The 24,133-nt window shown below is 46.8% G+C and overlaps 2 protein-coding genes across 7 annotated transcripts; both read left to right on the top strand.

Annotated features, from left to right (window-relative positions):
* Window positions 1–8: 8 nt before the first annotated feature.
* On the top strand, window positions 9–6,334 carry srp54 (signal recognition particle 54). 3 transcript variants are annotated; one of them, XM_062397283.1, is made up of 17 exons: window positions 9–145; window positions 1,203–1,292; window positions 1,692–1,789; window positions 1,954–2,045; window positions 2,130–2,214; window positions 2,666–2,770; window positions 2,893–2,959; window positions 3,125–3,182; window positions 3,278–3,428; window positions 3,522–3,670; window positions 3,753–3,853; window positions 4,093–4,179; window positions 4,261–4,334; window positions 4,982–5,090; window positions 5,402–5,572; window positions 5,665–5,760; window positions 5,875–6,334. In XM_062397283.1, the coding sequence occupies exons 3-17, from the start codon at window positions 1,712–1,714 to the stop codon at window positions 5,964–5,966; spliced, it is 1,515 nt and encodes a 504-aa protein (XP_062253267.1). In that variant the 5' UTR covers window positions 9–145; window positions 1,203–1,292; window positions 1,692–1,711; the 3' UTR covers window positions 5,967–6,334. The 3 variants fall into 3 exon arrangements, with proteins under 3 accessions (XP_062253267.1, XP_062253266.1, XP_062253268.1); XM_062397282.1 differs by having other exon boundaries at window positions 1,203–1,295; window positions 1,693–1,789; XM_062397284.1 differs by lacking the exon at window positions 1,203–1,292 and having other exon boundaries at window positions 78–145; window positions 1,693–1,789.
* A 684-nt stretch (window positions 6,335–7,018) lies between these two features.
* Window positions 7,019–23,896, top strand: sec23a (Sec23 homolog A, coat complex II component). Of its 4 annotated transcripts, none has more exons than XR_009922122.1 (21): window positions 7,084–7,398; window positions 9,698–9,963; window positions 11,366–11,423; window positions 12,754–12,840; window positions 12,915–13,151; window positions 13,443–13,519; window positions 14,082–14,226; window positions 14,299–14,457; window positions 14,588–14,703; window positions 15,298–15,421; window positions 15,496–15,576; window positions 15,670–15,759; window positions 20,093–20,199; window positions 20,291–20,444; window positions 21,315–21,392; window positions 21,467–21,628; window positions 22,256–22,342; window positions 22,529–22,684; window positions 22,828–22,893; window positions 22,963–23,642; window positions 23,802–23,896. XR_009922122.1 is itself a non-coding variant. In XM_062398036.1 (20 exons), exons 2-20 carry the CDS (start codon window positions 9,743–9,745, stop codon window positions 23,050–23,052), a joined length of 2,295 nt encoding a protein of 764 aa, XP_062254020.1. In that variant the 5' UTR covers window positions 7,019–7,069; window positions 9,698–9,742; the 3' UTR covers window positions 23,053–23,896. The 4 variants fall into 4 exon arrangements, 2 of the variants coding, with proteins under 2 accessions (XP_062254020.1, XP_062254018.1); XR_009922121.1 differs by having other exon boundaries at window positions 23,799–23,896; XM_062398036.1 differs by lacking the exon at window positions 7,084–7,398 and adding an exon at window positions 7,019–7,069 and having other exon boundaries at window positions 22,963–23,896.
* Window positions 23,897–24,133: the final 237 nt, after the last annotated feature.

Genomic DNA, 24,133 nt, shown 5'->3' with positions numbered 1-24,133 from the left:
GATGTTACAGCCTCCAGGTGGCGCTGCTGCTGTAACAGTAAGCTTATTAGAGGCGAAGGAAAAGCAGCTGCCCGGTGTTTCCGGTGAAGATTGATGACGCGACTCCGAGTTTCAGCCGCTGTTTGGAAGAAGTAATCCAGAGACGGTAAATAACTGAGACTTCACCGTTAATTCACCTTAACACAGCTAACACAGCTAACTGAGCTAACTGAACTAATACAGCTAACTGAGCTAACTGAACTAAACAGCTAACACAGCTAACTGAACTAATACAGCTAACACAGCTAACTGAACTAACACAGCTAACTGAGCTAACAAAGCTAACGGAGCTAATACAGATAACACAGCTAACTGAGTTAATAGAGCTAACTGAGCTAACGGCTAACGTAGCGCTGCACACAGGCGACACGTCGTGGGTGTCAAACTGATCATGTGATTATCGATATGTTGATGTGATCAATTGGCTCTAAGGTTTTACATGTAATGCAACACGTTCCGACGGAAACCAACAACAAACACAGTTAATGACCTGAATTGTTATTGATCCCATCGATTATATTATTGTATCGATCAACTTCTCATCTGGTCGATTATTGATTTGTTAAGGGGCAGGAAACGGTGATCACGTGACAGCGTTGCTAGACAGGAAATGTCGAAGTATCCTATTAGACGATTCAAATGATCGAACATCGTCATATTCAGTAGGAGGTCAGACTCCGCCTACAACTTGAACACATGAAAAACATGTGCACGTAAATAAACGAGTCGATACTAGTTGGAATGAGTGAAGCTCCGCCTCTCTGTTGGTGTCCAGGCCACGCCTCCTTCAGAGGCTGTTTTAAAGACTGATGAGGTCACAGGGACACTGTCCATCAGGAGGACCCCCCCCCCCCCCAGCTCATCACATCATTCATTGCTCTCTAGAGGTAATGGCGGCAGAATGCCAGGGGGAAGCGACAGGACGAGGAGTCGACTGGTGTGTCTATTATTAACGGATTCTGTTATTGATTGTACAGAAGGCAAAATTCTCATACTAATACAATAATGATCGTGTATCTGGCGACACTGTCATGTGATCACAGATTAGAGATCACACCTGTGAATAAGCTGAAGTCCTCTGATTGGTGTGTGTCTGCCACTTGAGGGTCTGTACAGATGAAGGGTGAACTGTTCGTCACTTGTTGTCATTGTTGTTATTACAGGAAGTGCATCCTTCACCAGTCAGCTGACCTGCTGACTCGCTGAGTGCACTCAGTTGAGGGGTTTCCCTCAACACACTGTTGAACACACACACGGTCAGTGGCACGCACACACAGTAGCTGCTATCAGACCTGCACTAAACTAAGACGTGTGTGTGAGTCTGTGAGGGCTGGGATCAGTGAGTGGGGGGGGGGGGGGTTGATGCCGCTTCTAACTCGTGACAGCTGTAAAATGAAAATGGATGAAATCATTCACAAATCACAATCACACATGTATGAGACAAATTAGTCATAATGAAGTTGTAGAAAATAAATAAAACCATCTACTGGAAAGGTTCAAATGCAGCTTTTGTCTTTTTAACCGATTATTGTAAAAATTGTGGACCGATGACTCGATTATCAAAGTAGTTGTTAGTTGCAGCTCTACATCACACAACCACACACACAGGTGTGGTTGTTTTGTTTGTGTGAGTTAATTTTTCCATGTTTCCAGGATCCACTCAGACGTCATCATGGTGTTAGCCGACCTAGGGAGGAAGATCACCTCGGCGCTGAGGTCCCTCAGCAACGCCACCATCATCAATGAAGAGGTAACTGAACTGGAACCTCAACCTTTGAGGTCCGGAGAACAGTCTGAGATGCCTCCTGAGAATTCAGAGCACTCTTCAGTTGTGTCCCGTCCTCGTGCACGGATCAGCTGATGGTTCATGATCAGAGCTGGAGGCTGTGGACTCTAATGATGTATGTGTTTCAGGTGCTGAATGCTATGTTGAAGGAGGTGTGTGCAGCTCTGCTGGAGGCTGATGTCAACATCAAACTGGTCAAACAGCTACGAGAGAACGTGAAGTGAGTCCTGATCCTGGATCCAAATCTGAGACCTGAATCTGGTTCAGCTGCATTGACAAATGTTTGTGTTTCTTGTCCCTACAGGTCTGCCATAGATCTGGAGGAGATGGCCTCAGGTCTGAACAAGAGGAGGATGATCCAACATGCCGTCTTCAAAGAGCTCGTCAAGGTCAGATCACCGGGCCTGGACACGACCTGGAAGAGTCGGGGAAATCATATGTTAGGGTCAGATACAGAATTGTGATCAGGAGCCAGTGCAGCTCACACCTCGCTGTCCGCTTAAGGAAGTCTGGTGTAATTACACAGTCCTGTGTTTGTCCAGAAAACTGCATGACCTGAACAACACAACGCTGTTCCAGCCAATCAGCACCAAGGTGGTGTTTATAATCAAAGGGCGGAGACAGTGTGGTGACCACACACTGGTACCTGGTGTTCTCTGAGTCCTCAGCAGCCCGTCACTAACTCTGTTAATGCAGACACTGATGAGTGTTTGTTAGACCAGTGGTGATGAATGTGGCGATGGCTCCTTTGAACGGAGGGAGGGACATACTTCAAGAATCAGTAATCTTTAACCTGGTTAGTTGGTGTGTAAATTTTGTGTAATGTGTGTGTGTTGTCAGCTGGTCGACCCCGGTGTGAAGGCCTGGACCCCGACTAAAGGGAAGAACAACGTCATCATGTTTGTTGGTCTTCAGGGAAGTGGGAAAACCACAACCTGCTCCAAGGTGACATCATATACCTGAACCCCCCCCCCCCCCCCCCCCCACACGCACACATTTTAATAAACACTGTGGTTGCAGAGCGCCCCCTGGGGTTTGTTTCTTATTCTCTGCTATGTTTGCTGCAGTTGGCGTATTACTACCAAAGGAAAGGCTGGAAGACGTGTCTGATCTGTGCTGACACCTTCAGAGCCGGTGAACACTTACACACTATCTCCTGTTCTGATGTTCAGATAGGAAACACACCACTGACCTCTTGATTGTCACACATACATTCACTGTGAAACACGTGCTCACTTTAACCACTACACACATCAGCTGACATCATAGCACTGACCATCGTCCTGTCCCCTGTCGCAGGTGCCTTCGATCAGCTCAAACAAAATGCCACCAAAGCCAGAATCCCCTTCTATGGCAGGTGAGTCCCTGGAGTTCATACAGCGCCCCCTGCTGCAACTGTATTGCGTCTAGTGGCCCTTGCTGTCTGCTGTTGTAACTGTGTGTTGCGTTCAGTTACACAGAGATGGACCCGGTGGTGATCGCCTACGAGGGCGTGGACAAGTTCAAAAATGAGAACTTTGAGATCATCATCGTGGACACGAGTGGACGGCACAAACAGGAAGACTCGCTGTTTGAAGAAATGTTACAAGTTTCCAATGCTGTGGTGAGTACCTGAACACACCGTCACTGTTCTGTACCTGAGAGATGGAACCTGAACGCCTCCGAAGTGATTCATCTCCTCCTGTTGTGTCCGTAGCAACCAGACAACATTGTGTACGTGATGGATGCGTCCATCGGACAGGCCTGCGAGTCTCAGGCCAAAGCCTTCAAGGACAAAGTGGACGTGGCGTCAGTGATCGTCACCAAACTTGACGGACACGCCAAAGGAGGAGGAGCTCTGAGCGCGTAAGGCCTGTTCTGTGATGTCACAGAAACCCACAGACTCTGCCTGGGTTAATGTTCTTCTTCTTCTGCTGTTTCCTGTCAGTGTGGCGGCCACCAGGAGTCCCATTATCTTCATCGGGACAGGAGAACACATCGACGACTTCGAGCCATTTAAGACGCAGCCATTCATCAGCAAACTGCTTGGTAATACAACAGCGACACCTGCTGGTCATAGGTGGAAACAGCCATTTAGTCCGACCAATCACACTGCACCATATGGATAATATAAATATAAACGATGAAATACAAAATAAGTCTGAATACAAATAAGATAAGAAACCCTCACCCCCCCCAAGAAGAGTTCTCTGAACATTATCCTTCCTGTTTGTACCAGCAGTAAAGTCATTAGCTTGTTGTTCTGTAACTCCTCCTCTTCCTGTCAGGGATGGGAGATATCGAAGGATTGATCGACAGAGTGAACGAGCTCAAACTAGACGATAACGAGGAGCTGATCGACAAACTCAAACACGGTGAGACCTTACACAAACTCGCCTGGAGAACATGCAGTGCATTATGGGTATGAAGACTGACTTGTGACCTCTGACCTTCAGGCCAGTTCACCCTCAGAGACATGTATGAGCAGTTTCAGAACATCATGAAGATGGGACCCTTTGGACAGATCATGGTGAGCTCTCACGCACTCGCACCTGAGACACTTGAAGATGAGTCACATGACTGAGGCTTATGGTTCTTTTCTCATTATTCCAGCGCCTGGTCTTTGATTCTGAGAGCAGATGTCACTACTGACTTTTTAAAGATTTCACTAAAACCCTGTGCTTAGATGTTCTCTGTGCTTCAGCTCTTCTCCTCACAGTCACATTTCCTCTGTGCACACATTTCTTTAGTAGAACAAGTCCAGGAAAGCCAAGCAATAGAAGTTTATTTTCCTGTACGGGTGGTTTCTGGAGCCGGGTTCATGCCCTGCTGCCCTCCTCGCCTTTATTATAACACCGGCTTCCCGTCAGAATCTGAGCTGGAAATCGGTCCAAGCAACCAACTATCTGAGTGCCAGCAGAACAGATCTAAGATCAGGCTTTAGAGTGCACTTTAAAAAGCCTGAAGTGAAATCAAAAGGTGCTTTTCTCAAGTCACATTACTACGTGCTTGAATAAAGAGGGGAAAACACAAAGGTCAAAGAATGATGTTCACATCGAACCTGCACTTTAGTTAAATCACCTTTATTCATAACATACGAACGGGACTAACTGCTGTTTGTCTCACTGTAAGCTAAGTTTTGTGAATCAATCACTCACGGTGTGTTTGTGTTTTCAGGGGATGATTCCTGGCTTCGGTACGGACTTCATGAGTAAAGGAAATGAACAGGAATCAATGTCCAGACTGAAGAAACTCATGACCATCATGGACAGCATGAATGACCAGGGTAAAACACATGTTTCTACTGCTATCTTAGTGAGGACACAATCATTATCTAGACCCTTACCTTAACCATCCAAACTAAATGCCTAAACTAAATCTTAACCCAGTCCTACAATAAACTCTTAACCCTCTAGCAGCTCATTGAAAGTGGGTCTGTCGGTTCTAGGCTCAAAACGGTTCTCACAAAGACATCTCCACAAGTACACACACAGTACAACGTGTTGACATTGATTTCTAGATCAGGTCTGTGTGAAAACACATTCTACTGAAACCAGTGTCCATTACTGGTTCCTCTGGTTCTCTTGCTTCCTGTAGAACTGGACAGTAAGGACGGGGCCAAGCTGTTCAGTAAGCAGCCAAACAGGATCCAGAGGGTGGCCAGAGGGTCCGGTGTGGCCACCAGAGACGTCCAGGAGCTCCTCACTCAGTACACCAAGTTCGCCCAGATGGTGAAGAAGATGGGGGGCATCAAAGGACTGTTTAAAGGTGAACTTATTAAAGACTTCCGAAATGAACCAATGTTGTAGTTTAATTAACCTCCAGCAGGGGGCAGTGGTTACTGATGTCTCTATTTTCAGGAGGAGACATGTCCAAGAACGTAAACCCGTCTCAGATGGCCAAACTCAACCAGCAGATGGCCAAAATGATGGACCCCCGAGTCCTGCACCACATGGGTGAGGCTGAGGCCCCTGATTATCTTTATGTATATCTGCTATAGACTGTAAATGAAGATGGACCACATGACCGATCCCTAAAAAGGAGTTGACTTCCTGTTTGTTGGTTTTCAGGTGGGATGGCTGGTCTTCAGTCTATGATGCGTCAGTTCCAGCAGGGAGCCGCTGGAAACATGAAAGGCATGATGGGATTCAACAACATGTGACCACCGACCAATCACCAATAGTCAATGTGCTGCCTCCTGATGGACACAGGTGGAAGGGGCAGGGCTTAAAGAGACAGGAAGTGGAGATGGATGAAATAAAGGTCGTGATTCTTCAACGATTTGTGCTTTTAGAAAAACACCAGAAGTACAAAAAGGACTATTTAAAGGAGCAGTTACACATGAAAACCTTAACTCTGATTCTTCTGAAAGCGCTGCTCCTGTAAATGAAGGGGAGGAGCCTCGTTAAGTTAATTCTGTATTATGTTTCTGTCAAAGCTTTAAGAGCAGAGTGAGTCCTGATTGGACAAGATGATGATGTTAGTTAGCGACAATATTTGTCAAACAATAAACATTTGTATTGAAACATTGTGAAGCTTCTGTGTCTTTAAATATTTAAGCCATGACATGGATACTTGACATGAGTGAGGACAGGACCAGGTGTGAGACACAGACTCTCAGGTGAGAGAATCAGATTTCTTTTTATTGCCAAGTATGATTGCACATACAGGAAATTGCCTTGGTGTCGTTCATTGGTGCACTGAACATAAAACATTATAAAAACAGCAATATAAAAACAAACATAAAACAACAATATACAAACAACATACACATAAAACCACAACATAAAAACACCAATATAAAAACAACAAACACATAAAACCACAACATAAAAACAGCAATATAAAAACAAACACATAAAACAACAATATACAAACAACATACACATAAAACCACAACATAAAAACACCAATATAAAAACAACAAACACATAAAACCACAACATAAAAACAGCAATATAAAAACATATACACATAAAACAATATACAAACAACAATATAAAAACAACATATACACATAAAACAAGACAGACTCTGGTGTGAGACACTCTGGACTGTAAGGGAAAACAAAGATCATACATTGGCGAGATGAATCACTCGGAGGTGAAATTCAACCACGTTTGAAGTTGTGTGTCTGTCAGGAGGAGTGAGGTTCCTGAATATTGGTCAGAGTGAGACCTGGTCTTTTTGTCTTATCTGTTGCGTGACGTGGCGCCGGGCCGCCGCCATGTTGTTTTGCTTCGTTGTCAGTTCAGCGCAGCGGCGGTAAGTCCACACTCTGTCACAGACACACACACACACACACACACACACACACCTGGCGCCTGTCAACTCACCTCCGTCAGTGCTGTCACCGCTGTGACGTCAGTGGCGCAGCTGTTACCTGTACGGTTAGCTGCTGTTAGCTGTGATGCTAACTGAGCTGCAGACTGACTTTAAACTCCACGCAGCTGTACGGGTACACGTGACGTCACACAGTCACTTGCTCACATCAGAACTTTGATTTCACCTGAATGACGAACTGATGCCATCGATCATTGGCCCTGGTGACCTGGACAGAAAGTAACTGAGCAAAGTTACTGCACCCGTCTGAGGTATTTGTACTTTGTGCTACTTTATTTATACTACAGTATACTGTAGTATACTGTATTATACTGTACAATCTACTGTTCTATATTGAATCTGCAGTTACCTGAGTAATGCAGTGTGATTGGTTGTTGGTTCTCACCTGGGTGTGGTCAGGGTGATTTCACACTTTTACTTTATCTGGATCTTCTCTTTGAAGTGAACTCGTGAAGTTCACTTTATATTCAATTAGTATTAATACTGAAGACATCAAAACTATGAAGGAACACATAGAATTATGTGGTAAACACAAAAGTGTAAACAAACCAGAATATGTTTTATATTTTAGATTCTTCAAATTAGTCACTTTATGCTCCGATGACTCGGCTCTAATCCATATCATGGCAAGAACCACTCAACTAAGTAGAGAGACAGTCCATCATTACTTTAATACAGGAAGGTCAATCTGGAAACCTTCAAGAACTTTGAAAGTTTCCTCAAGTTCAACAAACGCTCTGATGAAGCCGTCTCTCATGAGGACCGGCCCGGGACAGGAGGACCGAGAGTTCCCTCTGCTGCCGAGGAGAAGTTCCTCAGAGTCCCCTCCTCAGGAACCACAAATCAACAGCACCTCAGAGTAGAGGCAACACAAATGCTTCATAGAGTTCCAGTAGCAGACAATCTCAACGTCAGCTGTCCAGAGGAGAATCCGGCCTTCATGGTCAAATAGACTGAGGAAGAAGAACAAGAAGAAGAACAAGAAGAAGAAGAAGAAGAAGAGGAGACTCGCTTGGGCCCAGAACCAAGGACTGGACATTAAACCAGTGTAAATCTGTACTTTGTCCAGATTGAGATTTCTGGTTCCAACCGCCATGTCCTTGTGAGACGCAGAGGAGCTGAGCGGATGGTCTCTACATGTGTGGTTCCCACCATGACGCATGGAGGTGGAGCTGTGATGGTGTGGGGGGGGCTTTGCTGGTGGCTACCACAGCATTCTGCAGCGACATGCCATCCCATCTGGTTTGTCCTTAGTGGGACCAGCATCTGTATTTCAACAGGACCATGACACCAGACACACCTCCACAACCTGGTTCTATATATATATATAGAACCAGTTTGTATATATATATATATATATATACACACAGTACACCTGACCATGATACGATTACAATGCGTTTCATTCAGCTGACGCTCTTATCCAAAGCGAGTAAGTGCAAAACCCAGACAAGAATACACAAACTTGTTAAACACATCCTTCTGCTGCTATGCTCTGTGTGTGTGTGTTTGTGTGTGTGTGTGTGTGTGTGCGTGTGTGCGTGTGTGTGTGTGCGTCACTCTTCAAACTTCACATATATGTAATTATTAATCTGTGACTCCTGATGTTCAGTTTGACTTATCCAGTGTTTCTTTATCCAGACACACACTAAACATGTAAACACATGCACTAAACATGTTTAAATACACACACACTTAACATGTAAACACATGCACTAAACATGTTTAAATACACACACACTAAACATGTAAACACACACACTTTAAACATGTTATAATACACACACACTAAACATGTAAACACATGCACTAAAGATGTTTAAATAAACACACACCTAACATGTAAACACATGCACTAAACATGTTTAAATACGCACACACTAAACATGTAAACACACACACTTTAAACATGTTTAAATACACACACACTAAACATGTAAACACATGCACTAAACATGTTTAAACACACACACACTAAACATGTAAACACATGCACTAAACATGTTTAAATACACACACACTAAACATGTAAACACACACACTAAACATGTAAACACATGCGCTAAACATGTTTAAATACAAACACACTTAACATGTAAACACATGCAATAAACATGTTTAAATACACACACTAAACATGTAAACACACACACTTTAAACATGTTTAAATACACACACACTAAACATGTAAACACATGCTCTAAACATGTTTAAATACACACACACTAAACATATAAACACACACACTAAAAATGTAAACACATGCGCTAAACATGTTTAAATACAAACACACTTAACATGTAAACACATGCAATAAACATGTTTAAATACACACACACTAAACATGTAAACACACACACTTTAAACATGTTTAAATACACACACTAAACATGTAAACACATGCTCTAAACATGTTTAAATACACGCACACTAAACATATAAACACACACACTAAACATGTAAACACACACACTAAACATGTAAACAAATGCTCTAAACATGTTTAAATACAAACACACTAAACATGTAAACCCCCCACCCCCCCCCCAGCGTCTTCCTGTCGGTGTGTCCTGCCCCCTGTGCGCCTGCATTGCCATGGCAACCTTCCCAGAATTCATTGCTCAGAACGAGGAGCGTGACGGTGTTCGCTTCAGCTGGAACGTGTGGCCCTCCAGTCGGTTGGAGGCCACTCGCATGGTGGTGCCGGTGGCGGCTCTGTTCACGCCCCTGAAGGAGCGACCCGACCTGCCCCCGATCCAGTATGAACCGGTTCTCTGCAGCCGGGCCACCTGTCGAGCTGTGCTCAACCCCATGTGGTACGCATCACTCCTCCACCTGTCTGACCTCCACCTGTCTGACTTCCACCTCTCTGATCTCCACCTCTCTGACTTCCACCTGTCTGACCTCCACCTGTCTGTGCTCCACCTGTCTGACCTCGACCTGTCTGACCTCGACTTGTCTGTCCTCCACCTGTCTGACTTCCACCTCTCTGATCTCCACCTCTCTGATCTCCACCTGTCTGACACCTGTCTGACCTCCACCTGTCTAACCCCTGTCTCACCTCCACTTGTCTGACCTCTACCTGTCTGACTTCCACCTCTCTGATCTCCACCTCTCTGATCTCCACCTGTCTGACCTCCACCTGTCTGTGCTCCACCTGTCTGACCTCGACCTGTCTGACCTCGACTTGTCTGACCTCCACCTGTCTGACTTCCATCTCTCTGATCTCCACCTCTCTGATCTCCACCTGTCTGACACCTGTCTGACCTCCACCTGTCTGACCTCCAACTGTCTGACCTCGACTTGTCTGACCTCGACTTGTCTGACCTCCACCTGTCTGACTTCCACCTCTCTGATCTCCACCTGTCTGACACCTGTCTGACCTCCACCTGTCTGTGCTCCACCTGTCTGACCTCGACTTGTCTGACCTCCACCTGTCCGACCTCCAACTGTCTGACCTCGACTTGTCTGACCTCGACTTGTCTGACCTCCACCTGTCTGACTTCCACCTCTCTGATCTCCACCTCTCTGATCTCCACCTGTCTGACACCTGTCTGACCTCCACCTGTCTGTGCTCCACCTGTCTGACCTCCACCTGTCTGACCTTGACTTGTCTGACCTCCACCTGTCTGACTTCCACCTCTCTGACCTCCACCTGTCTGACCTCCACTTGTCTAACACCTGTCTGACCTCCACCTGTCTGATCTCCACTTGTCTGACCTCCACTTGTCTGATCTCCACCTGTCTGACCTCCACCTATCTGACCTCCACCTGTCTGACCTCCACCTGTCTGACCTCCACTTGTCTGACCTCCACTTGTCTGACCTCCAACTGTCTGACCTCCACCTGTCTGACCTCCACCTGTCAGACCTCCACCTGTCTGACCTCCACCTGTCTGACCTCCACCTGTCAGACCTCCACCTGTCTGACCTCCACTTGTCTAACACCTGTCTGATCTCCACCTGTCTGACACCTGTCTGACCTCCACCTGTCTGTGCTCCACTTGTCTGACCTCGACTTGTCTGACCTCGACTTGTCTGACCTCCACCTGTCTGACCTCCACCTGTCTGACCTCCACCTGTCTGACCTCCACTTGTCTAACACCTGTCTGACCTCCACCTGTCTGACCTCCACCTGTCTGACCTCCACTTGTCTAACACCTGTCTGACCTCCACCTGTCTGACCTCCACCTGTCTGACCTCCACCTGTCTGTTTCAGTCAAGTGGACTACCGAGCCAAGCTGTGGGCGTGTAACTTCTGCTACCAGAGGAATCAGGTAAAGTTCAACCAGATTTTCTTCTATTCTTGTGAGGACCACCACTGAAGAATCACTAAAACCCACTAGTAAACTCGTTAAACAATTATTATCACTTTTCTCTCAGAGAACTGACTCCACCTTATTTTTATGTCGTGGTTTACCTGTCTTGGTAAATTGTACTTTATCACATTAAAGGTAAAAGGTTAAAGGTAGGGCTGAACGATTTGGGGAAATAATCCAATTGCAATTCCCCCCCCCAAATATTGTGATTTAATATACCATTTTTGTATTCATCCTCTTCTCCCCCCCAAAAAAAACTTAATGAATGATTTAAATATGACCAACACAATATTAGAAACTTTTACTGTACAATATTTTTTCCGACATTTTAATTTAACTGCTCATTACAGAAACAAGAACGAATTCTGAATACTTGGATTACTGCCACATTAAATCACAAGTTATAAGTGTAGGAATGCAGCGTTGTTATAGTCAGTGGAGCAGCAGCAGTTTCAGCTCTGTGTCCGCGGCAGCTCTGGGATCAGCAGCTCCGTAGATTCCCGTTCATGTCCCGGTGGTCGTGCAGCGGTATGGAGGCGCCGGGCCTCAGCAGGAACCCCCCCCCCCATGCTGAACACCTCCGTCTCGCAGATGGAGAAAGGCAGGAAGTTCAGTGAACTGAGACTTGACCATTCAATATAACAGGAAACAGAACTCCGGGTAGAACAACCACACACACATAACACAAATCCAAACACAAGGAAGACTTCACAAAAGTGTCCAACAAAAAATCCGAAAGCCCTTGAGAAATATAGAGCTCATGACAAAGAGGGATGCTGCAGTTGAAGCAAGTTATGTGACGAGTGAATCAATCATCAAAGCAGGAGAGTAATTCACAGGAGGCAGGTTCTGAAGCACTGCCTGTTGGAGGTCGCTGATATTCTATGTCCACAAAGTTATTCACATTAGCCTAAATCCTCTGTGATCCACGTGAACACGGCTCCAGAGGAGAATATCAGAGGAACTGTCCAAAGTGTTATATAACATATAACATATAACATATAACATATAACATATAACATGTATAGATATATAGATAGATAATGAGTCTTTTTGGGGAACATATTCTTCTCTCAGTACACTGGATAGTTTTTGTGGAAAATCTGTTTAAAACGAATCCATCAACAATCAACTCTTTTCATTTAGTATATTATTATGTTGGTCTGACTTCATGTTTCCCAGATAAAACATGTCAGTGATTCTAACGTCAACTTTAATGTCACATCTAAACAACTTGATCTCAGACCACAGACTGGTCCTGAATAACATAAAACTGTGTGTGCTTCAGTTCCCTCCATCCTACGCTGGGATCACTGAGGTGAACCAACCTGCTGAGCTGCTGCCTCAGTTCTCCACCATCGAGTACGTGGTGCAGGTAAGACTCACACAGACACGTGTAGAGACACACATGTCATTAGGTGTGTGACTCAGTCCGGTCTCTGTCCTCAGCGGGGTCCTCCGATGCCGCTGGTCTTCCTGTATGTGGTGGACACCTGTATGGAGGACGAAGACCTGCAGGCTCTGAAGGAGTCTCTGCAGATGTCCCTGTCCCTGCTCCCTCCCACTGCGCTGGTGGGACTCATCACTTTTGGACGCATGGTCCAGGTCCACGAGCTCGGCTGTGAGGGGATCTCCAAGAGCTACGTCTTCAGGGGCACCAAGGACCTGAACGCCAAGCAGCTGCAGGTAGAAGTCCCACTGTCTCTGTCCGGTCAGGTCTAGCTTACATGACATTTAGTTTAAACTGCACGCAGCTAAAAGGAGCTCAGACATAATCTCTGTGTTGTTGTCTATGTTTTGGGGGTGGGGGGGGGTGTATAAACAAGCAGAGGGATATTTTGGGCTTTTATTAAATCAACAACATTTTGGGTTAGGGTTAGGGCTACACTCCTGTAGTTTCTAAAGTTCTATTTATATAAATCTGACTTCAAGCCAGTGAACCATGTTAACCAGCTGTGAATCTCTGGTGACTCGCAGGAGATGCTCGGTTTGACCAAACCTTTGGCCACTCAGGGCCGAGGTCCTCAAACCGTCCAACAGCCTCTGTCCAACAGGTACACACACACACACAAACAAACACACACACACACACACATACACACACTTTCTTTCTGTACTTTCACCCACTTGACTACGTTTTCATTTTAAAACTCATCAGCTCTGCTACAGAAACTTCTGGTGTCCACACGACTCCAGAGTTGTAGAGCAGCTAAAACAGAGAAGCTTGGAAATGAACGCGTAGACGTGCACAGCCTTTTGCTGATTGGATCTTTCAGTCATGCCGTAGCCTTCTCTGATTGGTCTCCTGTCACATGACCTCCTTCACCCAGCATCAGCCTCAGCTACCGGAGTAGAAACCACATCACTGACCCTGTTGTCTTTGCTAACCGCTGCTGTTCACTTACATTCCGTATATTTAACTTAACCCTCAATGTCTTGAACCTCATAACGTTTCCTGACAAACACAGAGAGACCTTCTGACCTTCTCTTCTTTAAACTGTAACCATGATGTTGTAGTGGGATCATCAGACGCTGGTTTCCATGAAACGGCAGGAGGTCAGGGGCCCAGTGGTAATCAGGGCTGGGGAGTTCTGACAGTAAGTGTTCGTTCCTCAGGTTCCTGCAGCCAGTGCAGAAGATCGACATGAACCTGACCGACCTGTTGGGAGAGCTGCAGCGTGACCCCTGGCCTGTCACTCAGGGGAAGAGACCTCTGCGCTCTCTAGGCGTGGCCATGTCCATCGCTGTCGGCCTACTGGAGGTAGATGGGGTGGGCTCTTGGCATCATGTGGGGGGCGGTACAGAATCTCACTAGTGTCTGTTTTTCCCACAGTGCACCTTTCCCAACACTGGCGCTCGCATCATGACGTTCATCGGCGGCCCAGCGACACAGGGTCCCGGCATGGTGGTGGGAGACGAACTGAAGACGCCCATCAGGTCGTGGCACGACATTGAAAAGGACAACGCCAAGTTCATGAAGAAAGCCACCAAGGTGAGTGAGAGCCGATTGTAACTTTATTAACATGAACACACAAATTTCATTATTTAGTTCTGTTGTCATCTGTGTGTATCTGTGTGTGTTTGTGTGTGTGTGTGTGTTTGTGTGTGTGTTTGTGTTGTAGCACTATGAGTCTCTTGCTAACAGAGCGTCCAATCATGGTCACATCATCGACATGTACGCCTGTGCTCTTGATCAGACCGGTCTGCTGGAGATGAAGTGCTGTGCCAACTACACCGGGTACACACACACACACACACACACACACACACACACACAGTTTCTGAGAACACCTGGGAGCTTTTGATTCATATGTGAAATAACGAGCATCAAGCTTTTCAGTTTCAAATGTCATTGATTCACCTGCATTAGCACAAATGTTATTTGGATATTAATGGTTTGTCACTTTAGTAACCACAAATAATAGCATTGGTTTATTTAAGATCTCAACAATGTTATTACAATGACGTCTGATGATGTCACGGCTGTGTAACCCTAACCCTCTTGAAGAGGAAGCATCGTGTCCCAATTCGTGGGGGAGGGGTTCAACCAAGCGGCACGATGACCCTCGAACACAAGCAGCAGGGCCGAGCAGTGACATGGGATTAGAACTAAGAGTTTGAAAACGTGTCCTCAGGGTTCAGGTTGTTGTAGTCTGTAATTTAACCACTAGGGGTCTCTAAATATCCAGCATGGTATCTTCAGGTGTGGTACATGTGAACATAGGCAAGTGGACTTGGGCCCTTCATGTGTATCTGTAAATGATCAGTCTGATAATGATGAGGGTGGCGTCACATGTTGGACACAGTTGTTAATGTGTGTTTGTGTGTCCAGAGGCTACATGGTGATGGCGGACTCCTTCAATACATCTCTGTTTAAACAAACCTTCCAGAGAGTTTTCACCAAAGATGTCCAGGGGTCTTTCAAAATGGCCTTTGCCGCCACACTGGAGATCAAGGTATGACAGCTACTCAGGTCACACAGGCCACGCCCCCTTCGCCATCAGAATAAACTGCAGTGTTTTCTTTTCAGACTTCGAGAGAGGTCAAGCTCTCTGGAGCCATTGGACCGTGTGTGTCTCTGAACGCTAAAGGACCCTGTGTCTCTGAGAACGTATTTAACCACAGATTCACAGCTGACCTTTGACCTTTTAATACAGTTTCATCTGCAGGGCAGGTTTACAGGTGTGTGTTCCTGTGTTGACAGGAGATCGGTACGGGAGGAACATGTCAATGGAAGATCTGTGGTTTGGATCCCGGCACCACACTGGCTCTTTACTTCGAGGTCGTCAACCAGGTATTATGATAACACTTAACACCTGACCTCTGACCTTCATACGGCCTCAGTCTGGTCTGAGACAAAATACCAGCCCTGGCAGAACGTCTCCATCTGTAGAGCCTGAGCTATAAAGAGTCAATCCCACCTGGTTCCTGTAGGGGTCAGCCAAGTGCTGCAGGACTCAAGTCAGATTGTGTGGGTTGCTGTGTTGATCATGACAGTGTTGCTGTTGGTGTTTTTGGTGATGACGTCGGACGTGTTGTGGATGTGGTGCTGATGCGATTGGTTGGGCGGAGCTGGAGGGCGAAGCTCTGCGGGCGACACTCCAGAGGTTTTCGAATCAACATACCAACACTCCGACGCACTGCGGCCCTGTACCTGCTGGAGACACACGGACATGAGTTCAGAGAAAGTTATTATAGGTGCATCTTAATGTTTCCTTCTGTTGAGTTTCACTTACATCTGAGTCATGCAGGTGATCCAGGGGTTGAGGGCAGAGCTGGTCAGAACCAGCCAAGCAGAAAGGGCAGAGGTCACTGCAGTGCCCTGCTGACCGCTGACCGTCTCGTACAAACACACTGAGATGAACGGCAGCCAGCACACCAGCACACACACTGAGGACAAGACAAGAAGCCAACTGAGCACGTGACCACATAGTAGGAACATGTGACCACATAGTAGGAACACGTGACCACATAGTGTGAACATGTAGTCTGAACACGTGACCACAGTCTGAACACGTAGTCTGAACATGTAGTCTGAACATGTGATCACATAGTCCAAACACGTAACCACAGTCTGAACACGTGACCACATGGTCTGAACACGTGACCAGAGTCTGAACACGTGACCACTGAGTCTTTGGGAGCAGGTAGAACCTAAAGGGTTTGGACAGGTAGGTCTCGTTAGGAACCAATCAGAAAGCAGCATGAACCCACCTGAGGTGGTGAGCATGAGGATGGAGCTCCTCAGGTAGTTGTTGGCAGGAACATGGAAGCAGTGCAGCTCGTTGCACATGAACGTTCCCCTGCGAGCCTGCTTCCTGGCCACGTACACGATGTATCCGTACAGAGAGCACATGGTGAGGATCGGTGCCACGATGCCTAACATCGTCCACAGCACCACGAACAACTGGTTGTCAGGTGTGAAGCTCAGGCAGCACAGGAACCGGGACTCGCTGTAGGCGTAGGTGCCAAACCCCAGCAGGGGCAGGGTGGCGTTCACCAGACAGAACAGCCAGACCAGGACCAGGACCACCCGACTCCGTCCGGTCGTCCAGATGCTTCGGTAGCTGAGGGCGAAGCAGATCTCGGTGAACTTGTCCACGGTCGCCCAGGTGAGCGAGTGGATTGAGGAAGTCTGCAGCAGGAGGAAGATGAAGCCGCTGCCCTGACAGAGGACGCCCTCACTCGGGTATCCAGAGGTTTGGGAGAGGCTGTTGTGGGCCCCGAAGGGGATGGTGGAGAGTCCCAGGGCCAGGTCGCTGAGGCTGAAACTCACGGTGAGACCCAGCGTGTCGGACCGAAGATCTTTGTTGAAGAGCAGCACCAGCAGGAGGAGGAGGTTCCCACTGACGGACGCTGCACTGGTTACAGCCATCAGAGTGGCATACAGCGTCCTCAGAGCGTCCACCATCTTCTCAGGACACTAAGTCTTTCACTGATTACATCACAGATCAGACAGGATGCGTGAAGACGCTTTAACATACGACTTCTCCCAGATTTGTTGAGCTGCACTTCCTCTAACGACCTCTAGATGATGCTGTTCCAAAATCTTCTCTCCTCAAATTCGAAGTGGAAACGTGATCAAGTGAAAAACACTCCCATGACAACAGATAGACTTCATCCCACGAGGAAGACCAGGAGATGTGAAATCATTAAATCATGAGATCCAGATTCATGTGGTGTTAAAAAGTGAAGCGATCAGTCTCCAGTGAGGAGACGCAGCCTGAGGGACCGGTCAACACCACCTGTCCCCACCTGTCCCCACCTGTCCCCACCTGTCCCCAGTCAGAGGCGTCTCCGATGACGGCCCCCTCCAGCTCTGGATATCACTGATCAGTTGAGCCGTTCATCCTGATGTGCGCTGGACGAGACAGGAAGCAGACGACATTCAGCTCCTTCCACAGAGAAGTTTAGATATCCACACCTGGAACCGCCGCTCGGGTCAAAGGTCAAACCAGGTGATCGTCGATGTCTGGATTTTCAAAAAGTCAGGATTTGAGTCTGAGAGCGTCCGAGTGTGAGGACCGACTGTCCTACTGAGAGACCGAGTGAGTGTGTCTCTCCACAGGCAGCGTTGCTGTGGTGCACCTGTCAGTCACCTGCTGAGATGATGAGAGGACACACACCCCCACAGACACACACACACAAACACACATTTAAAGACACACACACAGTTATCTGCTGCCGCTATGTAAACAGTACCTGAACATGCAATTTCCTGTGTGTGTGTGTGTGTGTGTGTGTGTGTGTGTGTGTGTGTGTGTGTGTGTGTGTGTGTGTGTGTGTGTGTGTGTGTGTGTGTGTGTGTGTGTGTGTGTGTGTGTGTGTGTGTGTGTGTGTGTGTGTGTGTGTGTGTGTGTGTGTGTGTGTGTGTGTGTGTGGTCACATGTCACACAGCCTGACTCAGGTAATAACAGGTGTACAGGTGTGTTATCAGCTGCAGTTGAACCTCAGACCACTAAGAGCTCAGGTGTGAAGCAGCCAATCAGAGCCCAGGATTCTGAGCTCAGTTAAATGTTGTATTTCAGTTTGATGACATCACTGCTTATTTTAAGATACTAATTAGTTACTAACAATAATAATATTCTTATTATTAAATAAAGTGTATTTTTAACAAACAGCAGTTTTCTGTGTTGGGCTGACAAAGGAGTGACTTTATTGTTCGTTGTTGTTGTTTTATTTTCATGAATCAGAAAGTGTTTTGATTGACAGCTTCACGGTGTCGTCGTGGTAACATGTATGAGGAAGCTGATGAGCTGGTTCTGATCAGGTGATTGATTAACGATCAGTCAGCTGATCCGGGGATTGATTAAAGATCAGGGGATTGATTAACGATCAGTCAGCTGATCAGGTGATTGATTAACGATCAGATGATTGATTAACGATCAGTCAGCTGATCAGGTGATTGATTAACGATCAGTCAGCTGATCAGGTGATTGATTAACGATCAGATGATTGATTAGCGATCAGATGATTGATAAGCGATCAGTCAGCTGATCAGGGGGTGATTGATTAGCTATCAGGCAGCTGATCAGGTGATTGATTAACGATCAGTCAGCTGATCAGGGGGTGATTGATTAACGATCAGGCAGCTGATCAGGGGGTGATTGATTAACAACCAGTCAGCTGATCAAGGGGTGATTGATTAACGATCAGATGATTGATTAACGATCAGTCAGCTGATCAGGGGGTGATTGATTAATGATCAGTCAGCTGATCAGATGATTGATTAACGATAAGTCAGCTGATCAGGGGGTGATTGATTAACGATCAGGCAGCTGATCAGGGGGTGATTGATTAACGACCAGGCAGCTGATCAGGGGGTGATTGATTAACGATCAGATGATTGATTAACGATCAGTCAGCTGATCAGGGGGTGATTGATTAACGATCAGATGATTGATTAACGATCAGCCAGCTGATCAGGGGGTGATTTATTAACGATCAGGTGATTGATTAACGATCAGTCAGCTGATCAGGGGGTGATTGATTAACGATCAGATGATTGATTAACGATCAGCCAGCTCATCAGGGGGTGATTGATTAACGATCAGGCAGCTGATCAGGGGGTGATTGATTAACGATCAGGTGATTGATTAACGATCAGTCAGCTGATCAGGGGGTGATTGATTAACGATCAGGTGATTGATTAACGATCAGGCAGCTGATCAGGGGGTGATTGATTAACGATCAGTCAGCTGATCAGGGGGTGATTGATTAACGATCAGATGATTGATTAACGATCAGTCAGCTGATCAGGGGGTGATTGATTAACGATCAGATGATTGATTAAGGATCAGGCAGCTGATCAGGGGGTGATTGATTAACGATCAGATGATTGATTAACGATCAGGCAGCTGATCAGGGGGTGATTGATTAACGATCAGGTGATTGATTAACGATCAGTCAGCTGATCAGGGGGTGATTGATTAACGATCAGGTGATTGATTAACGATCAGGCAGCTGATCAGGGGGTGATTGATTAACGATCAGGCAGCTGATCAGGGGGTGATTGATTAACGACCAGGCAGCTGATCAGGGGGTGATTGATTAACGATCAGATGATTGATTAACGATCAGGCAGCTGATCAGGGGGTGATTGATTAACGATCAGCTCTGTGTTGCAGCACAACGCTCCGGTTCCTCAGGGCGGCCGCGGAGCCGTCCAGTTCGTGACTCAGTACCAGCACTCGTCAGGACAGAGACGCATCAGAGTCACCACCACCGCCAGGAAGTAAGATACACACCTCCTTGTGTACCGCGTGTTTACAGACGCACATGAAGCCGGTGATGTGTTCACTCACATCTTCTCCCCCCCCCCACAGCTGGGCAGATGCTCAGACTCAGATTCAGAACATCGCAGCGTCGTTCGACCAGGAGGCGGCGGCTATTCTGATGGCGAGGCTGGCTGTGTACCGTGCGGAGACAGAGGAGGGGCCAGATGTTCTGCGATGGTTAGACAGACAGCTGATCCGACTGGTATGATGGCTGTGGTGAAAACATGGATGTGGACTCGCAGCCAGTGAAGCTCACGTGTGTCTTTCTGCCTGTTTCAGTGTTAATTTTGGCAGCTATTATTGATTTAGTCTTAGTCTTAGTCTTTTGACCAAAATGCAAATTAGTTTTAGTCACATTTAGTCATTTTTATCCTTCTTAGTTTTAGTCTAGTTTTAGGCACATTTAACAGCCACATTAAACTACTTTTCTATAAAAACATATAGCTGCAGCCTAATAGCTTAAAAATATATATTTATTTTTAAATGTGAAAACAAAAAGTGAGAGCAGGTCAGACTGGAGGCGGACACAGAAACTTCAGCTCGGTAGAAACCAACTGCAGCTTCTGCTCTGATCAAGAAGCTGAGGCGCTGATCTCTGATCAGCTGAGACCAGAGAAACTGTGTTTTCACTGTTTCCATAGTTAAGAAGCAGTCAGTCACTGAGAGGCTGCTCCACGAGAACGAGCTCTGATCTCACTGTGTCTCTCTGAGCGAGTGCGCGGGGCGGGGGGGCGGAGCTACGGACCGGAGCGCTATCTGGGAGGACACACACACACACACACACACACACACACACACACACACACACACACACACACACACACACACACACACACACAGACTCACTCGCCCGCTCCTGATACTTCATGACGGCCTGATACGATGATGTTTTAAAAGTTATTGTGACTTAGTCAACCACCAAGATTTTCGGAGTTAAAAAAGATTTAGCCATAGTTTTTATTTTCAAAGATTCGTCTTCGTCTTGTCTTCGTCATGGAAAAAAGATCGTTAACGAATTTATTTCGTCATAGTTTTCATCAACTTAATTAACACTGGCGTGTTTGTGTTTCAGTGTCAGAAGTTTGGAGATTATCACAAAGACGATCCAAACTCCTTCAGGTTCTCCGAGACCTTCTCCCTCTACCCTCAGGTGAGCTGCCGTCCTGGATGCTCTGCTGCCAGCTGCTTCCCTTCCAGATTCTCACCGGCCTGTTTGTGTTTCAGTTCATGTTCCACCTGCGGCGCTCCCCGTTCCTCCAGGTGTTCAACAACAGTCCAGACGAGAGTTCGTACTACAGACATCAGTTCAACAGACAGGACCTGACTCAGGCCCTCATCATGATCCAACCTGTGCTGTACGCCTACTCCTTCAATGGGCCGCCAGAGGTACCTGCACCAAGGGGGGGGGGGGGGGATCCGACGTTAGTGTAGCTGAAGATTCAACTAATTTCCTTTAGTTTCTAACTCTCGCTCGAATCAAGTGCCAGAGTTTAACTGTAGGTGTCAGCTGTGCTGCCACCCTGTGGAGCTATTGTGTAACTGTGTCATCTTCATCAAACTCAACAGGATAGAGAATATCAACCGAACAAAAACAAAGCTGATTCTTTCAGTTGTTCTTGTTTTTATTTTATTAAAGTTTTCATTAACACTTAAAACGCTGCTTGTTCCTCACATGGTGTCTGGAGCCTGTTCCACGAAGTGAGCTCCACTTGTCCAGGAGATCTTTCACTTCTCCAGCTGAACCATCAGGCTCCGTGGTCACATGATGCTGCTTATTAACTCCTTAACTCAGGTTTTCCACATCAAGATCTGAGCCTGTGAACATAAAGTGGGCGGCGTTTACTGCATATGCCCGAATCAGAGACATGGACAGTTTGACTGACAGCAGAGCTTCGGTGTACAGGACCCTGTTTGTGTTTGACTTTCTGGAACATCAACACACACATGAGATCTGACTGGTTTGTGAATCACAGTTTCATTAAGGAGTGATTGATCCGACTGACTGTCTTTCAGCCCGTCCTGTTGGACAGCAGCAGCATCCTGCCGGACAGAATCCTCCTGATGGACACATTCTTCCAGATCCTCATTTACCACGGAGAGGTACAAATACAAGTTACTGTGTTGTTAGAAAAACACATCGACATAAAGACACTGCTCTAGAAAATAACATATTTAAACTGTGTGTTCACATCTGTGTGTCTTTCTCTGTGTGTGTCTCTGTGTGTCTGTGTGTGTGTCTGTGTGTGTGTCTCTGTGTGTGTCTCTGTGTGTCTGTGTGTGTGTCAGACGGTGTCTCAGTGGAGGAAGGCTGGTTACCAGGAAATCCCTGAGTATGAAAACTTCAAACACCTTCTTCAGGCTCCGGTGGACGATGCTCAGGAGCTGCTACACAATCGTTTTCCGATGCCCAGATACATCGACACAGAGCACGGAGGCAGCCAGGTGGGGGCGCTAACACTCACTCTCTCTCTCACACACTTACAAACTCACTCACTCACTCACTCACACACACACACACACACATCTTCTCCCGTGTGTATATTTTATAATAGTGAGTTCCTCTTTAATTCACAATCTTGTTTCAGGCTCGTTTCCTGCTCTCCAAAGTGAACCCCTCCCAGACCCACAACAACATGTACACCTGGGGACAGGTGAGAGGCTGAACTTAACCTTTGACCTTCAGGCGTCATCACCAGGTTAACCCGTGCTTCTCTGTGCAGGAGTCTGGAGCTCCCATCCTGACGGACGACGTCAGTCTGCAGGTGTTCATGGATCATCTGAAGAAGCTCGCTGTCTCCAGTGCTGCCTGACCCCACCTGTCCCCACCTGTCCCAACGTGTCCTGACCTGTCCCCACCTGACCCCACCTGTCCTCAAATGTCTCCAACTGTCCTAACCTGTCCTCAAATGTCCCCAACTGTCCTAACCTGTCCTGACCTGTCCCCACCTGTCCCAACGTGTCCTGAGCTGTCCCCACCTTTCCCCACCTGACCCCACCTGTCCTCAAATGTCTCCAACTGTCCTAACCTGTCCTCAAATGTCCCCAACTGTCCTAACCTGTCCCAACGTGTCCTTGCCTGTCCCCACCTTTCCCCACCTGACCCCACCTGTCCTCAAATGTCTCCAACTGTCCTAACCTGTCCTCAAATGTCCCCAACTGTCCTAACCTGTCCCAACGTGTCCTTGCCTGTCCCCACCTTTCCCCACCGGACCCCACCTGTCCTCAAATGTCCCCATCCTGTCCTAACCTGTCTCCACCTCTGTCCAACCCTGTCTATGTTACTGACCCCGCCCACTGTCACCTGTCAGTTTCCAGGTAGCAGCCAATCAGCAGCAGCTTCAGGGCGGTGAGACACAATCACGTTGCTCTAACTCCTGAGTGATGACTGATCATGTGACTGGTGAGCAGTTGTGATACAAGCTTCCATGTGATTGGTCCATTCAAAGCCGTAGAAACAGCTAATAAATAAATCATGTGATCAATCTTTAACTTTAAATCTTGAACCCATTCACACAACTGAAAGATGCTGCTGTGAAACTGTTCCTGTTCTCACCAGCAGGTGGCAGGCTTCACGTGTTGCGATCTGTGAGTCTGATGCTGGGACCATGTCTGGGTTTTATTTTCTTGTTTCTAATAAAGTTTGAAAAAATTAAACGTGACTCCAGCGCCTCTGTGACCATGGCAACGACCCTACTCAGCTCCTGTCATACTTCATGATTCTGTTAGTACAACATCACACACACACACACAAACACACACCTCACAGCGAACACTGTTACACGCTTACACACACATCACAGTGAACGCTGTTAGTACATCATACACACACACACACACACCTCCCAGCGTCAGTTGTAGCTCCGCCCTCTATGATCTTTGACTTCCTGTCAT

Source organism: Platichthys flesus, chromosome 10 (genome assembly GCF_949316205.1).
Source record: "Platichthys flesus chromosome 10, fPlaFle2.1, whole genome shotgun sequence".
NCBI classification, from domain to species: Eukaryota; Metazoa; Chordata; class Actinopteri; order Pleuronectiformes; family Pleuronectidae; genus Platichthys; species Platichthys flesus.
Note: the sequence above shows the minus strand (reverse complement) of the source record. Positions and strands in the feature narration are given on the sequence as shown.